The following is a 16,556-nucleotide window of genomic DNA, read 5'->3' on the forward strand; positions in this document are numbered from 1 at the left end:
TCCTCTCCCCGTAAAAGCCGCGCGTTTGAAGGCGAAGTGTCGCCTGACGTTGAAGGCGCGCTAAACAAGGTTCAATTTATGTGCACGGTCCACAACCCTAAATCTCCCCTTTTTTTGTCGAAACGACGATCAATTCTACGTGTTAACAACAAACGGAAGGAAAAACGAGAGAAAGCTTGACGCTGCACAGGTTTTGTGCCAAATATTTGCCATGGCGTTACCGACTCTTCAATCTGTGGCTGATTGTGCTGATTTCACGCAGGCTGCTCTCCCTTTCCTTCACCAGCTTTCCTCTTTGCCTACGAGAGTGGTGGAGGCTGGTCTCAACGTCGATACACTGCGAGAAGTTTACCTATCAACAAACCCGCTTGTTATAGCATTTGGGTTCTCTCTATTTCTTGTCCCGGCTTTTGTACTTATCTCTGAAATCAACCGAAACTATTCTCAAGTTGATCGATTGTGGAGCATTTTACCCTCCATTTACAATGGACATTTTGCCCTTTGGTGCCGGCTGAAAGGCCTTGCCACAACTGAAATCAACACCATCTTTATTATTACATTGATATGGAGTGTAAGTGCAAGCAATTTATTATTCTACTCGCGTTAACTCCCTTGATTTACCCGGCTCAATGAACTAACTTTCGCGCGACAGGGCCGCCTTACTTTTAACTATTGGAGAAAAGGAGGCTATTCCATCGGTTCTGAAGACTATCGCTGGGATGCTGTTCGAAAAATGGTGAACAGTCCTGCCTCATTTTTCTTATTCAACGTCCTCTTCATCAGTCTCACTCAATCGGTCCTCCTATTCCTCATTACCGTACCTACTTATATATTTGTCCTTATCGGTACCCTTCGCGATGCGCCCAGTTTCGGGCTACCTGATCTTATATTTTCTCGGTTCCTCCTGTTTCTTATATTAATCGAACACTTCGCCGATCAGCAACAGTGGAAATTCCAGCAGGCCAAGAAACAATACCAGAAGACCGCCCGCGTTCCAGCAGAGTATAAGGATGTTTTTACGAGTGATGACTTGGACCGCGGGTTTGTAGTGTCCGGCCTTTGGGCCTGGTGCAGACACCCGAATTTTGTTGCTGAGCAAGCAATTTGGGTTACACTGTACCTATGGTCCGCTTACCGAGCGGAATCATACTTCAACTGGAGCGGAGTGGGCGCTTTTTGCCTTCTCCTACTATTCCAAAGCAGCACCAATCTAACTGAAAGCATCACGGCGAGCAAATATCCTGATTACAAGCAGTATCAAGCTCGAGTAGGGAAATTCATTCCACGCTTCAGCGTCGAGCCTTGAAGTGCGGCATCAAGAATAAGCGAATGTTCCATGTTTATTATATGTAAAGTTCTTTCACTGTTAACAATTTGGGGACATTTTGTTCCCCTCTCCATTATGTTACTCAGTGGGATAAGAACTGCCTACCTCAATGATAATATTAATTAGTTGATAATATAAACCCCTCATACATCTGTTCATAATTGAGAGTTCAGGTCAATTATGTCACAAAGATCAAGCCTTGCTACATTGCTAAAATCATTTATCTTTACTAATTTACAACAGGGTGTGGTTGTCTGGGAGATGAGAGGGAGATGGGGAGAGATGAGAGTAAATGAAAACAAAACAGCCATCGCTTCGCCAGATAGAAGGGTGTACAACATAATGGCCGCATATGGATTTCCCATTTTGATATGCTTTCCGAACGAACACTTCTACTAACACCTCAAACATCAATGATATATAGGAGATAGAAAAATGACAAATATTTAAAACATTACACCCAAACAAAGGAAAACAAAGGATTACAAATAGAATGGATGCGAAGGGTGAAGGGTGGGGTGAGCTAGATAGTACATGTATACGGAAGGGAGCGGCCGAGGAAGGTATTCCAAGCAAGAATATAGATCAGGGGTATTTAAGCAGGCGGTGATGAAGGTTTGTTGTCCTTAGTTTCCGCATCGTCGGCCTTAGGCGAACCAGTCAGAGTCTCAGCTGGTGGCGGTGGTTGTATCTTCCCACCAGTTCCATCAAAGTACTTAGCAAACTCTCCGGATTCAGGGTAGGGTCGCTTGCCAAGCAATCGGATCATATCATCGCGACTAAGTACTTCTTTGGAGAGAAGCTCTTCAGCAACTAAGCCAACTTCGGCTTTCTTCTCAGTTAAGAGGTCACGGCATTGCTTATAGGCCTCATCAACAAGACGCCGAACCTCCATGTCAATATTCCGGGCGGTCTCTTCCGAGAAAGGTTTGTGGAGCTGCTGCTGGTCCTCTTCGAAATACACTGTTCCAATCTTGGGGGACATTCCAAATTTGGTAACCATGGCAGTGGCCAAGCGAGTAACTTTGTTGAAGTCATCGCTAGCTCCGCTCGTCACAGTGTCGAAGTGTAGCTCCTCACTAACACGTCCACCAAGCGTCATGGCCATGCGGTCCATGAGTTGGTGTACATTCATAAGATAAGTATCACCCTGTGCTGGAAGGTACTGAGCATAACCTAGAGCTCCCTGACCGCGAGGAATGATCGAAACCTTTAGGAGCGGGTCTGCGTATTTGAAGTACCAACCACATATAGCGTGGCCAGCTTCATGGTAAGCAACAGTGCGCTTTTCTTCTGGTGATAACACAAGCGACTTTTTCTCCAAGCCCCCAACAACTCTCTCAATTGCTTGCTCGAAATGTGACATAACGACATGATCTGCGTGCATGCGGGCAGCTATAATTGTTTATTAGATTTAATTCGAGCATTGTAAAGAAAGAGAAGAGTACTTGCAACATACCAACTAATGCCGCTTCATTGACACAATTTGCGATATCAGCACCAGAGAATCCAGGAGTTAATGCGGCCAGTCGTCCTTTTAGGTATTCGATGTCCTCCTTTGTGACGATCTTCTTCAAGTGAACGCCGAAAATTTGCTTTCGTCCATCCATTGTAGGCTTATCGATAGCAATATGTCGGTCAAATCGCCCAGGACGCATCAATGCCTTGTCCAACACATCAGGTCTATTTGTGCCAGCTAGGACGACAACCTGCTCAGAAGTGTTGAATCCATCCATTTCAGTGAGTATTTGATTGAGAGTGCTTTCACGTTCATCATTCCCACCACCAAAGTTGGATTTCGATCTTGACTTTCCGATGGCATCAATTTCGTCAATGAAGATGATACATGGGGTGTTTTTGCGAGCAGTAGCAAATAGGTCGCGAACACGGGAAGGGCCAACGCCAACAAACATCTCCACGAATTCAGAGCCGCTGACGCTGTAGAAGGGAACAGCGGACTCGCCGGCAGTCGCCTTTGCTAGTAGAGTTTTACCGGTACCTGGCGGCCCAGAAAGAATGGCTCCTCGAGGTATTTTCGCACCTAGCCTCTGGAACTGTTCCGGCCTCTTGAGGAAGCTGACGAACTCCATGATTTCTACTTTGGCTTCATCCATACCAGCGACATCTGCGAATTTTGTCTTTACATCAGTCTCATGGTTGAATTTCCTGGCTCGGCTCTTTCCAATGCCAAATATTCCACTCTGGCCACCGCCTCCTGCACCACCGGCCCTTCTTGATAACCAAAAGAATGAACCGATGAGGAGTAGAGTGGGTCCAAAGGATAACAAAGTAGCTAGCCATGGAACTTCATCGGCATATGCGACTGGAATCCGTTCTGAGCTAGGGATGTTTAGTTCTCGGTGAGCGTCATCCAGGCGTCTCTCAAAAGCTTCGACAGAACCTATTGTGAAGTAGTAGTGGAAGCTCATGTTGGTAGCTGGCGACTCGGGATATAACTTAGCAACCGCATCTCGGTCCAACTCAACTCTTACTTTGCTGCGGTTGACGACGGTGAGTTTCTCAACCAAGCCTTTGTCGAAAAAGGTATTCCTAAATTCCTGCCATGTAATATCTCGTGACGATTCGCCAGGGAAAATACTTCGGTAGACATAGTAAGAGATGAAAGCAGCAATCAAGAAATTTCCGGCGTCGAACTTAAAGTCCATTATCCTAAACTGGGGTCCCTTTGGCTGGTCCTTATCATCATTGCGTTGCCGTTTCTTATCGGATTTTGACTCCTCTTTCGATCCCTCCCTGCTTTCCTCTTTGCGGCCTTCATTGGACTCTTCCTTGGGTTTCTCCTCTGTTGGAGCTTTGTTGTCTTTTCTCTGCTCCTCTGACGAGTTTTTAGAGTGCTCATCGGCAACACTAGAAGCTAACTTCACAGAGTGTTTATTCAGAACCCGCACAAGCTTCGCCGCGTTTGACAGGCTGATATGTTTCGACTCTCTCACTTCTTCCAGAGCATTTTTGACCTCTTCTGGCAAGCCCTCACGCTTGATGACTTCCGCAGCAGTGTCGATAAGTTTCGCCTGCGATTTAGGTAGGTTCACCTTAAGCTGGTCAACGATCTTATCGAACTCCTCTCGCTGTTCCGCATTGAGTGCATATTTCGACTGGGAGCTTTCGCTTGTTTGACTTCCACTGGATTGACTCTGCGAAGATCGCTCCGCCTGTTTCCCAATATCCTTTTCTCCGTTCTTTTTATCCTTGGGATGTTCCGAGCCACCCGTGCTATTGGTTGCATATAGCCGTGAGCGGTTTGCAACAATGAAGGCCGATAGCCTGGATTGGGGGAGGGAGGCAGAAAAAGGTGTGCGCGAGAAAGCCGAATATCCTGCAGCTCTTCTAGAGTACTGAGCGAGGCCGCCGGGGCGCCGTAGGAGTGTGGCCATAGCCAGAGCAGAGCACGAGGGAGGCAGGCAATCTATCAAATCAGTTAAGGTTCTAGAAACCAGCTCTGAAAGAACAAAGCCACAATCCACAAAGCAACTCTTAGAGACGACTAAAGAGCTGCCTCTCGCTAAACAGAGGGGAAATAGAGAGCGAGGTTGATGTAAGACCGAGATGAAGTCGAGATGATTGCCAAATCGGTTGAGCTTCGCAAGTTGTTCCTGTTCCGAATTTTTCGCCAGCTGCTGACTCATCACCGATCAGGGTTCGGGCGATGATTTGGGCCGTTCGGACTTAAGCGGGTTTTACCAGGCTGACATAGTTGATGATATAAAATAAAGATAGGAAACATAACACAGCTGGGAACGAGAAGGTGAAGATGAGATGAGAATTCATTTGTTAGCTAGTATCTACGATTATGTATTCACTACGTACTCCCGCATTAATATTCCTATCCACCCATGCTCGAATATACCAGGCATCAAAATATCAACAGGGGAAATTCCTCGAAGGGATGCACATGAGGCCGGCCTTCCAGAAGCCAATGATCCCTTAAAAGATAACAGCAATCAAACCGAAAAGAAAATAACTCCTTCATGGCCCATACACCTACGCTAGCGGGAGACAATAAACCGCTCCATATAGAAAATTCAAGCCCATAGCATTGTGTTGAGTGAGCTCCCCAGGTAGGTGGGACAACTTTTATTACTCTGTAGCCCCATTAGCAAATGGAAAGCCATTCGACATGTCTGCCCAGTCCCATTCAAGGGTCATCGGCATCTGCCATAAATCTTGTGGGACAAAAGGCTGCTGGAAGGAGGAGACATCCAGGGGCATTGACTCATTAGGAAGCTGTTGGTCGACGCTGAACATTCCAGGGTTGACGTTTAACCCAGGGCCACCAATGATATCGTTTAGCTCCTGGTTAAATCTTGCGGTATTCTTCAATTGTGCGGCTGAAATATCCTCATTTATCACTGTATCAAATGCGTTCTGTGACGATGTCTGAGGTGATGGGAATGTACTTGAGGATGCGCTTGATATGTTATTATTAATGTGGGCCGGGAATGGTGAAGTAAATGGCTGGTGTTGGGCGTTTGATACTGTGGGATTCTCTGTCATCTGTGTCTGAGGACGCTGGGTATCCTTATCGTTGACATGCGGCGTTATGTTAGACTCCTTCTGTTGTTGTTGTTGTTGTTGATGCTGCTGCTGTTGCTGCTCTTGTTGCTGCTGCTGTTGTACATCACTTGTCTTTCTTTTACGCCTTGATTGACATTCTTTCTCGGCTCGATCTAAAGCCACCTTCGCTATTCTTTCGAATTCGCTGCAGACGCTAAGCATACGTTTGACGCTACCATTTGATTCATCAGTAGCGAGCATTGAGAGGAAGTTAACCACAAGGTTCATTAATTTAACGTCCGATCGAGCTCTTGCATCAAGCGGATTTTGTAAGATATTGGCAAAAAGTGTTACCAAGGATGATATAGGGAAATAGAGAATCAACCTACAATATTAGTTTCCTGTATCTTAGCGGAAGGTATTTTTAGATGTGTTACTCACCATACACAAGCAAAATCGCCCTGCGGAATGTACTTAATCAGGTTAATCGAAGCTCGGGCAGCTGAAACACAGAGTATAGCAGACGAGAACACCCGAGGGTTCAGTGGTCGAGCATTTAGTCCTTGTATGGCGTAGTTTGAAAGACGACTTGTCCAATACCCGTGATGAACGGACATTCGATGTATAGTCGTCAGGCAATTGTAGTATGCGAAATGAAGAACAACGATGGGCAAGATCAGAGGCCTGTGAGTGGTTTTTATTTCGTGTTCCGGCCTGAAATCTATAGGAATGCTATTCTTCCATTCCTCAAGTTCATGATCCAACTCGCCAATAGTGTTGAGAAGTTCACCGTCGGACTGTCGAGATGCTTTGGTCGAATACAATTGTCTGTAAACCCTGCTCTCAATAGTTGCAAATATGCACATGAGACGGAACAGATTGATTTTCCCTTTGTTATCCGAAAGAGGAACATTGCCGATGTTATCAGGGGGATCTTCACTGGGTAGCTCTACATTCATATCGTCATCATCTTGTACAGGAGGACGACCGGATCGGAGACAGATGCTTTTAACAATGTTAGTAATTGTAAAAACTTCCATGAACCTTAACATTATTGTATGCTTACTCTTTATCTAGGATATAGGCGATCCAGAAGACACGCTTCCGTTGTTCAAGCTCCACAGGGTTTAGACCAAAGCCTGAACAGCGCTTATGTAGACCTATACTGTGAGAGAGACGGATTCCGGCTGCAACAAGGAAGAAGGAAGGTTGAGGATTTGGTGTTCCTTGAAGAAATAATGCCTATAGGATCCCATAAGTGTCAATTAAAGGCGTGAAAAGAAAAAGAAAAAAGAAAAAGTGCAAATGCTTACCATTCCAAGCAAAGCCTGTACACTTAGGAGGTCTGTATTTCTCATGGTAAGCTCTGTGAGCACGCCCATGGCATTCTTCAGGTAAAGCCACGCCTTTTTGTCTTCTTCCTGTGGAGCAAGGTTGCTCATTACCCGTAACCTATGGGCGATTGCCAAAGCAACGTTGATGCTAGCCCACCATCCAGAGCCCTCGTAGGGATCTCTTGAATATTGCTTCTCAACTAGATGCATAAAAGTAGGCTCGTGGAAAAGAGGGAATATACAATTGAAATTTTCAAAATAATCCCTGAAGAGAGATAGCGCCTCTTCCTTAGGTGGTAAAGGTTTGAAAACCCGACGGGCAAATATGTCGCTGAATATTTCTGGTTTCCAGTATATCCATTTGTTATCATCCACACATGCAGATGAGATCATATGTTGGAAAGAGGAATCGCCCGTTTTCTCATTTACCCACTGGATGCCTTTGGGCGAGAATATTGAGAACCCAGAGGAGGATCCTGTGATGCAAGATTAATAGCTACCCACAAGGAAAATCAGCCTTGAGTAAAAATACCTATATATCGCGTTTCTCCACAGTTATTTGTAACTAAAGAGCACATCATATCTGAGAGGGAATCAACCTCTGCCTCTGACTCTTTTTGGGAATCTGGGGAGCCTGCAGCTGATGAAGCTCTCGGACTAGCATTCAAGTCACCACGGGGAGTAGAATTCGAAGGCGACGCCGACGAGCTCATAAAGGCATTGTAAGTAGGAGGTATGGTCGATGCCTTGGGAGGTTGCGGCTGTTGCTGTTGCTGTTGCTGTGAGGTCGGTGACGCTGCTCTGTCTGCCAATCTTTTCTCCAGTACTCCTAGATCGGTCTTTCTAGCATCAGTCTCGGATAAAAGACCAGACAGCCGAAGTAATGATTCCATACGGCCTAGTCGGTTCTCGAGGCCTTCAATGTACTTTGCCCTAATTCATGAGTCACTCTAGGTTAGACAATAGCTCCAGTCGAAAATGCTAATATGTTTAAGGAATTCGTACCCTTTAGGGGGATTTCGTTTCTTTTCCACTTGCGTAAAAATACACTCGGACTTGTAGTTTATGCAATGCGAACATTTTGGCATTTTCCCATCACATTTTATCTTCTTCTTCCTGCACATATCGCACGCCTATAGGTAGACAGTATAGGTATTAACTCGAAAATCCCGTAATCCAGAGTGATAGGGCAGTCTACATACTCTAGCAATCCTCCTCCTTTTTGCATCGTTATTATCTTCCGCGAAAGCTGTTCCAGGGTGGGATGATGTAAGGGGAGAACCATCCGAGTTGGAGGCCCCAAACGCTTGCGGCATTTGATTGGCATTTGAGCCGCGGTTATCGAATGTGGTGGCATCCATATCTCCTCCTGTCATGTCCATTACAGCTCAGGGAGCTTTTTTTTGCGGGGAGCCCAGGCCACAACGTTTTCGAAGTAGAGGCACCGCCGTTCGTGGTGTTCGGAAGCTGTGCCCAAGGCTGCACGAGCTATCCGGCCAAGCCTATCAAATACCAGGGGTTGGAGCAGGAGTCAAGATACCGAATAGGTTGGTCCGATGCACCCAAAAGCTGTGGTATAAGAAAGCTGCGACTCCGTCTCTCTGAATGCTTGTGGCGGATAACGGGCTAGGAAAATGTCTGCCTGCTTATTAATAAGGATACGCTGCACAGGAGAGGGAAAAGTACATCAGGTAGTTGGCAATAATAATGCATTGTATGTCGTAGCATATCACTTGCGCGCACCGCGACTTACTCCCTGGTTTTGTTGCTGGAAGATGGCTGCTCGTCCTTCCCTCCGCGAGTCTTGACTGATGCCTTGCAGCTTTCAGCGGCGGCGATAGCAGCCTCGAGGCGTCGATAAGGCACGTGAAGCTGACTAATCCAAGTAACCTCCTTCTGTTACTACCTAGGTACTGTTACTACTACGAGGGTCAGCTTCTCCCACCATCCATTAATATTCGTATCAAACTAGAACCAACTCGTTATAACAGTTCTTTCTGACTGCTATCATACGAAATGAAAAAAGTATGAATAAGAATCGCCGAGTCAGAGCAACGCAAAGGGGGGCCCTTCGCGCTTCCGGGGTCTTCGGCCTGCGCCTCACCCCCCTGTAACTACAGGGTTTACAGCATTCCGTCTATAGACATCGAGGCAACTTGATGGCCCCGATTTTTTTTTAATTGGTCCACACGGACGGACAAACGGTTGAACCTCCTCCGGCAGTTCGAGGGGGATTGCTGCAGCGGAGAGGCGGGATGTTCTAACTCCGACTTCCTCAGCCGTCTCGCCATGCCGCTACGGAGTACGTTTCTGGTCAACAGTGCGAGGGGATATTTCCGTGTTACAAACTAGCCGGCAGCCTAGTTCAAGCTATTTCAAGGTTGAAGCACCACGCCGGTCCGCTTGATTTTTATGTGAAGCCGCGTCATAACAACCCTGGCTTCACTCGAAATCCTTCCAGGGCAAATAACGCACCCAAAACGAGACAGATGCTCCTTGCATCATGCGACTTGCTATTTTTTCGCCCATCGATAACAAACTAGCTCGACTTCAGGGGGGGTTAGATATAAGCTTAACTAGCTTAGCGAATATTTTAATGTCTGCTGGCTTCCCCAGACAGAGGGGCATGGCTTGGTGTCATATTCTCTTTCTACTGGCCGGGAAATGCTCCCTAGCTATTGGCTCAGTTTTTCCCCCGAGCTAATTATCCGATTTCTATTGGTTAAGGCATAGTTAATTTTTTTTAACGTATTGCAGCCTACGGAGTGCTTGGCCATCCAAAGGTTGAGGAAATAGTTATACAAATTGATTAACTAATAGGCCGTCTGCCTTTCTGCGCAAGACTTAACTAATTAGTTATAGGAAGATTGTAAATATCCCCCGGGTTTCTGCTAGGGGAGAGCGCGCGGTCGATTACCCCATAACCAGCAGATGTACGGGTTACATTTGGCCCTCTAGAGTAAACGGACTATCATTCATTTGCTTTTCTGGAATCGTCACGATAGGCGTGGTCTGGGATAATATTTTAATTTGGTCAATTTGTTCCTTACGCTTCTCAAACGACACCAGGAGAAAAATAACAGCTATGTGGATGCGGTAACTAACTAATTAGTTATTGGAATCTTCGGCGCTTTGCGAATACCTTACTTTGTTTGCGTTCGTTTTTGCTTGTCTTCATTTCTCTAGATACCATGTTCTCAAGAAACCCAGGCCATCGAAACCGCTTCAGTCGGTTCTTCACCAAGGCCATATGGAAAATGGCTACTCAGAAGGGTGGGTAATCTCCAAACCTACGTTTTAACATGAACAGAGCAAACTAAGTTAAACTAGATTGGAACTCGACTGAGAGCTTTTACAATTATACCCGAGGACGTTTTGTTGTTAACGAGGCCGAGGAGATGCGGCAGAGACATGTGCGCTTTGATGTGAATGAACTGGCTCGGTTGGCTGCAAATACTGTTGGCGCAAAGGAGGTCGTCAATATCGAAAAATGCGCAGATGGCCTTTTCAACAAAGCCTTCGTCTTCACCTTCGAGGATGGAAAACAAGTAGTTGGAAAGGTTCCCAATCCGATTGCCATTATTCCCCATCTCACAACCGCTAGTGAAGTTGCAACTATGGAGTTTGTATGCCTACCAATCCAATGACGTGATATCATCAAGCTGAAACCTTATGCTGACCTCTCTGTCTTTATTCATGTTTGAGTAGATGAGAACTGTGCTTAAGACCCCCACTCCACGAGTCTATGCATGGAGCTCCAGAGTTGATGATAGCAAAAATTCTGTGGGAGCTGAATTCATCATCATGGAGAAGATTTCAGGCATTCCATTGGGAAAAGTCTGGGAGCGTCTCTCAGGAAGCGACAAGATGAAGGTTCTAATTAACATCTTCAAATATCAGAATGAATGGGCGTCTGTTGCATTCTCAAGATTCGGAAGTCTATACTACTCGGGAGATGTAGACATCCTGCCTGCGGACTATCTTTATATCGACAAGAATGGGAATCAAGTCAATAACCCTAGATTCGTCGTAGGACCAGCTTCACACAACGAATGGTTTATACACGGACGGGATTCCGTTAGCTGTGATAGAGGCCCCTGTAAGCATTCATGCCTTCCCCCTAAATATTTGGTCTATTTACCACTTTCATCTAGGGAATACGGTGATCGACTATAGGAAGGCAATCGCCCATCGAGAGATCACGGCTTCTCGGTTATTACCATTCCCGAGACAGACCTTGCTGATTTACGGCCCCCGTCCACTCTACTTACCAACTGTTGAGAAAAAAGTTGCAGCTTTGAAGTGCTCTTTGCAGTCTTTGGAGACTTTTCTCCCTGAGGATCCAGCTCTTCTCCGGGGCCATCTCTGGCACACTGATTTCCACCATGAAAACATATATGTGAATCCAGGGAAACCTACTGAAATAACTGAAATTATTGACTGGCAATCAACCCCGATAACGCCACTATTCGACCAGCCCTTAGATCTTCCATTTGTGAACTATGATGGCCCAGATATCGGTGAAAATCTCGAAATACCTGTGTTGCCTGACGATTTCCAATCAATGCAGGAGGATGAAAAAAAGAAAGTCCACAAGAATTACATGGATAAGTCTGCTGTGGTTGCATGGCGTCTTCTTCTGAAGCACAAGAACCCGGCGTATTACAGAGCTGTCTTGTTTAAGCATACCCCTATCGGATTGACTCTAGAGCTGTCTCGTCAAGTCTTTACCATCGGGGAGTCCTCTCTTCGCACTATATATGCAGAAATGGGAGAAGACTGGCAGGAGTATGCGCCCAAAGGGTCGGACATGAACCCTGTCCCATGCCCTTTCAACTTTTCACAGGCCGAGATAACAGAGATTGATGAGGATGAAGAGGCCACAGCCAGTAGCACAAGGATCGCAGCTCAGATTCAAGAGCACCTGGGACCATTATACCCTCACAAAGGTGTTATTGAACATGAAAACTACGAGGAAGTAAAGAAAATTCTAGGAGAGATTAAGCAGGAGGTCATTGAACATCTGTTCGAATCCACAGAAGATATCCAGACATTTGATAGTCAGTGGCCATACAGAGATTAGGTGTCCGCCAATTCGACAAGCAGCTTAGTTGTTATTGGCTATAGAAATACCCAAATTTAGGCTAGACACTGTTACCTGATTCAAAGTGAGGAGGTATTCCACTCATTGACTGTATTGTGCTATATTATGTCGGGTTATATATCAAGAGTAGATAGATTGGCAGGCAAATATTTACAGTTGATTCAAGACTTTGCATCGGAATGCCAGAATGTCTCCTGTTACATTGATTCCAAGCTGTCACTTCAAAGCTCGGGAGGCAGTTACTGACAGCAAACTCGATACTAATAAATTAGCAGTAAATTCCTAGTATTTTTTCATTTTCTTTTTCTTATCATTTATTAACTCTTTCACGTTTCCCCATCCTGGGACAAAAAAGCCAAGCTATAAAGGCTTTAACTAAAATTTATACAACATCGATTTTCTAGAGTGTATTCTCCAGGCGGCGTTCCTTTCGGAGAGCGCGCAGTTTAGCCCTAGCCTCCTCCAGGGGTACGAGACTGCCCTTGGTCTGTGAACTAGGGTCATCACGGTTACGAATGTTAACTGAACGAGACTCCTTCTCTTGAGCGCCCACAACTAAAGATTTTGTTAGTACAAATGTTCCCTCCATGTAGAACATAGGATACGAGAGTTCAAAAGCTTACCAAAAATGAAATTATACTGTGCCAGTTGACCATTTCGAATCTTCTTTTGCATAGTGTGGCCGCTAAGGTCAATGTCGACATTCAACTTATCGCCTCGAAGAATCTCCTGAAGTTCTTCGACATAGTCGTTGGCACTGGCCATGACAGGGACAATCAAAATCTGTCGGGGGCTAAGCCAGAATGGCCATTTTCCACCAAAATGCTCTATCAAAATTCCAAAGAAACGCTCAAAGCTTCCAATGATAGCTCTATGGATCACAACGGGTCTAGCTCTGCCTGGGCCTGGGGTAGAGGAATCTGAGGGCTGGGCTTGAGCTGGATTCGAGTCGCCCTCCGCTGGTTTAGCTTCGGCCTTGGACGTAGCTGGAGCAGCAGATTTAGGAACAGTCTCTCCAGTCATGTACTCGAGTTTGAAATTAAGAGGTAGCTGGTAGTCGAGTTGAATAGTTGCACACTGATGTTCTCGCTTCAGAGCATCGGAAATGGTGATATCAATCTTTGGTCCGTAGAAGGCACCATCACCTTCGTCAATTTCCCAGTCTGCACCCTTGAACTTTGTGAGAGCTTCTCGCAATTGAGCTTCGGCAAAGTCCCAGGTCTCGAGCTTTCCGAGGTATTTCTCAGGTCGGGTAGAGAGCTTCAGTTTGAAACTGAAACCAAACAAGCCATATATGGCGCGGAGGAAATCGAAGAGTCCCTCGATCTCTTCCATGATCTAGTAGAGGGGAAAAGAAGAAATTAGTGATATCTCCCTAACTGGTCTACGGACAAGTGCAGCCGTCATACATACCTGGTTGTCGGTGCAGAAAATATGAGTGTCATCCTGTTGGAACTTTCTGACTCGAGTCAATCCGTGCAGAGCACCAGATGCTTCGTTTCTATGAAGCACGCCAAAATCTGCCATTCGTAATGGTAGTTCTCGGTAACTTCGCTCTCTATGGCCAAACATGATGCAATGACCAGGGCAGTTCATTGGCTTCAGGGCCCAATCACGTTTTTCAACGTCAAGTTTGAACATGTCATCTTTGTAATGAGCCCAATGGCCTGATTGGCGCCATATACCGACATCATACATGTTGGGAGACTGAACTTCCTGGTATCCTCGTTTCCGATACTCGGTACGGAGTAGTTTTTGTAGGGCATTGAAAATCTTAGTTCCGTTGGGAAGCAGAAAGGGACATCCAGGGGAAACTTCATCGAAGAAGAAGAGTTCTTGCTCCTTGCCTATTTTAAGGTGGTTTCGCTTCTCTGCTTCTTCCAGGAATTTAAGATGCTCTTGTAGCAGTTTCTTGTCTGGGAAAGCTACACCACGTATCCGCTGCAGGGCATCGTTGGTCTGATCACCCAGGAAATAGGCAGAGGAGTTCTGTCTGATGTTAGTAATGGGCCAAAAGTGGTGTTCAATGACATAGAAACGCTCACCTGAGTGATCTTCATGGCCTTAATTTTGCCCGTGTTCTGGATATGGGGTCCTCGGCACAAGTCCACGAGAGTTCCGCATCGATAGACAGTGCTGCTCTCTCCTTCAATAAGATTGTCGATATAGTGCAGCTTATACTTGCTGTAGCCAAACATTTTCTTCAGATTCTCCTTTGAAACCTCCAATCTGTCGAAGGATTGTTTTTCTTTGAAAATCTTTGCGGTTTTAGCATCCAATGATGGATAGTCTGCTTGGGTGACAACGCCACTATAAAGAAGATATCATTAACCTCAACTTCAAGTTGATATGGTAGGCCAATTGCAATTGTTGGTAAAAGGGGGAGGGACCATTGCGTACCCTTCGGGAATTGCCATATCATAGAAGAAACCCTGAGCAGTGGGAGGACCGTGTGACAGGAGACATCCGTATTGGCATTCACAAGCTTCACCGAGAGCGTGGGCACTGGAATGCCAGAACACTTCTCTACCCTCCACTGAGTCAAAGGGAAGATAACGAATGCGACAATCCCTCTCAAGCGGGCGATCCAAGTCCCAGAGCTCCTTTCCGTCAAGCTTAGCAATAACCACGCTCGAGCTGAGCTCCTTGGGTATATCCTTCAGAAACGAGCCTGGAGTAGAGTGCCATGCCTGCGCAATAACCGTGGATGGTGCACCATCCCCCACTTCCAGCGTCACGGTGATGTCGAACCGAGGTTTGTTCTTGAGTTCCTCCACCTTCTCCTTGTATAGCTGGTCAAACAGCTCATTTCGCTGTATGATGAAATCTGGCAGCGGCTTCTCAGCGGCTGCAGGTTTGCCCTTTGCCTTGTCTGCTTTCTGCGGGGCATCCTTCGAGGGGTTGCCAGCGTCCATGGCTGCTGTGCGGTCGGGGAGGGCGGTGTCTTTGGTTGAAGCGCTCGCTGGAGCGCCAGTCTCACTCATACTGCCTCTGTTAGCCCGCGCCGGTCAATCTTTTCGAGTCCTGCTCCTGGTCTCGTGCTGTCTTCTCCTTGATATCGTCAAGCAACTAAACTGTGACTCTTTGAATATATGTATAGATAGGGGAGTTAGGGTGCCTCACGTGACACTAAGTCGACTAATTTTAGCCGAGACTTTTTTTCGTTTCTTTTGACAAGCAGATATAAAAAAAGTCTTCAAGATATCGGACGGCCGACCAGCTCCAACGGCACCAGCGGACGTTTGTTAAGCAGAGAGAAAAGGGAATTGCGCAATGTCGTTTCGCGGGGCACCTAGAGGCCGCGGCACAGGGGCCAACCGTGGAGGGTTCGGAGCTCGCGGTGGTGAGTTGTGCGCTCCATCAATATTACATGCATAACCAGTTCAATTTAGCTGACAGCAATTACCTTCTTGTGTCAAAGGCCGTGGAGGAATGCAACAGTCGTTTGGGCCACCGGCTACCGTACTAGAGATGGGGACCTTCATGCACTCTTGCGAAGGAGAGATGGTCTGCGAATCGATCAATCCTAAGATTCCATATTTCAACGCCCCGATATATCTGGAGAACAAGGTACAATTGCAGCACTGTTTCCACGCTGGAAAAAGGGATGCTAATTGGAGATCCGGTATAGACGCCAGTTGGAAAAGTTGATGAAGTCCTAGGCCCGATCAACCAAGTATACTTTACCATAAAGCCTCAAGAGGGAATCGTCCCTACATCTTTCAAGGCCGGTGACAAGTTCTACATCGGAGGAGACAAACTATTACCATTGGAGAAGTATGCGCCTACGTTCTACTTGATAGCTGTCGATATAGTATGTAAGCTTACACCTTACCTAGGTTCCTCCCCAAGCCCAAACCACCGCCAGGTGCACCAAAGCCAAAGAAGATCGGAGGCGCAGGCCGTGGAGGAGCTGCGCGTGGTGGTAGAGGAGGATTCTCCCGCGGTGGACGGGGCGGTGCTCCCCGGGGTCGTGGTGGTTTCTCCAGAGGCGGCGCGCGAGGTGGACGAGGTGGAAGCGGTGGATTCTCCCGCGGAGGTGCTAGAGGAGGCTCACGAGGCGGATTCCGTGGCCGAGGCTAGAGAGAATCGCATCAGCCGATTTCCCGCTTTTCCTCGCTGGCGTTTAGGAGCATTCTGGATGGGAGTTTGATTCATTCTTTATCATTTAACGATCTCTCTGCTATTTTGGCCTAAAAAAAAGAGCTGTCGGTTCCCGTTCCAATGTACTAATTGTAACATAGAGCCAATTCGCATCCCTCACAGTGTCTTCTTC

General features: G+C 46.5%; 6 protein-coding genes across 6 annotated transcripts; 3 read left to right on the top strand and 3 right to left on the bottom strand.

Moving 5' to 3' along the window:
• Positions 1-211: 211 nt before the first annotated feature.
• Positions 212-1,306, top strand: TRV_06118 (uncharacterized protein; the record flags this gene model as incomplete). The annotated part of the gene is made up of 2 exons (XM_003019784.1): positions 212-571; positions 653-1,306. The coding sequence occupies 2 exons, from the start codon at positions 212-214 to the stop codon at positions 1,304-1,306; spliced, it is 1,014 nt and encodes a 337-aa protein (XP_003019830.1).
• Positions 1,307-1,922: 616 nt separating this feature from the next.
• Positions 1,923-4,974, bottom strand: TRV_06119 (uncharacterized protein; the record flags this gene model as incomplete). The annotated part of the gene is made up of 2 exons (XM_003019785.1): positions 1,923-2,722; positions 2,787-4,974. 2 exons carry the CDS (start codon positions 4,972-4,974, stop codon positions 1,923-1,925), a joined length of 2,988 nt encoding a protein of 995 aa, XP_003019831.1.
• A 451-nt stretch (positions 4,975-5,425) lies between these two features.
• TRV_06120 (C6 transcription factor, putative) lies at positions 5,426-8,558 on the bottom strand (the record flags this gene model as incomplete). The annotated part of the gene is made up of 7 exons (XM_003019786.1): positions 5,426-6,227; positions 6,284-6,886; positions 6,909-7,084; positions 7,156-7,652; positions 7,709-8,109; positions 8,182-8,309; positions 8,379-8,558. The coding sequence occupies 7 exons, from the start codon at positions 8,556-8,558 to the stop codon at positions 5,426-5,428; spliced, it is 2,787 nt and encodes a 928-aa protein (XP_003019832.1).
• A 1,809-nt stretch (positions 8,559-10,367) lies between these two features.
• TRV_06121 (uncharacterized protein) lies at positions 10,368-12,259 on the top strand (the record flags this gene model as incomplete). The annotated part of the gene is made up of 4 exons (XM_003019787.1): positions 10,368-10,449; positions 10,507-10,802; positions 10,885-11,275; positions 11,331-12,259. The coding sequence occupies 4 exons, from the start codon at positions 10,368-10,370 to the stop codon at positions 12,257-12,259; spliced, it is 1,698 nt and encodes a 565-aa protein (XP_003019833.1).
• A 421-nt stretch (positions 12,260-12,680) lies between these two features.
• Positions 12,681-15,264, bottom strand: TRV_06122 (uncharacterized protein; the record flags this gene model as incomplete). The annotated part of the gene is made up of 5 exons (XM_003019788.1): positions 12,681-12,835; positions 12,904-13,618; positions 13,694-14,269; positions 14,326-14,590; positions 14,681-15,264. The coding sequence occupies 5 exons, from the start codon at positions 15,262-15,264 to the stop codon at positions 12,681-12,683; spliced, it is 2,295 nt and encodes a 764-aa protein (XP_003019834.1).
• Positions 15,265-15,712: 448 nt separating this feature from the next.
• Positions 15,713-16,363, top strand: TRV_06123 (uncharacterized protein; the record flags this gene model as incomplete). Its single annotated transcript, XM_003019789.1, has 3 exons — positions 15,713-15,850; positions 15,912-16,057; positions 16,120-16,363. 3 exons carry the CDS (start codon positions 15,713-15,715, stop codon positions 16,361-16,363), a joined length of 528 nt encoding a protein of 175 aa, XP_003019835.1.
• Positions 16,364-16,556: the final 193 nt, after the last annotated feature.

The sequence above is a fragment of the Trichophyton verrucosum genome (genome assembly GCF_000151505.1).
Source record: "Trichophyton verrucosum HKI 0517 chromosome Unknown contig00670_1.f1.exp, whole genome shotgun sequence".
Classification (NCBI taxonomy): Eukaryota; Fungi; Ascomycota; class Eurotiomycetes; order Onygenales; family Arthrodermataceae; genus Trichophyton; species Trichophyton verrucosum.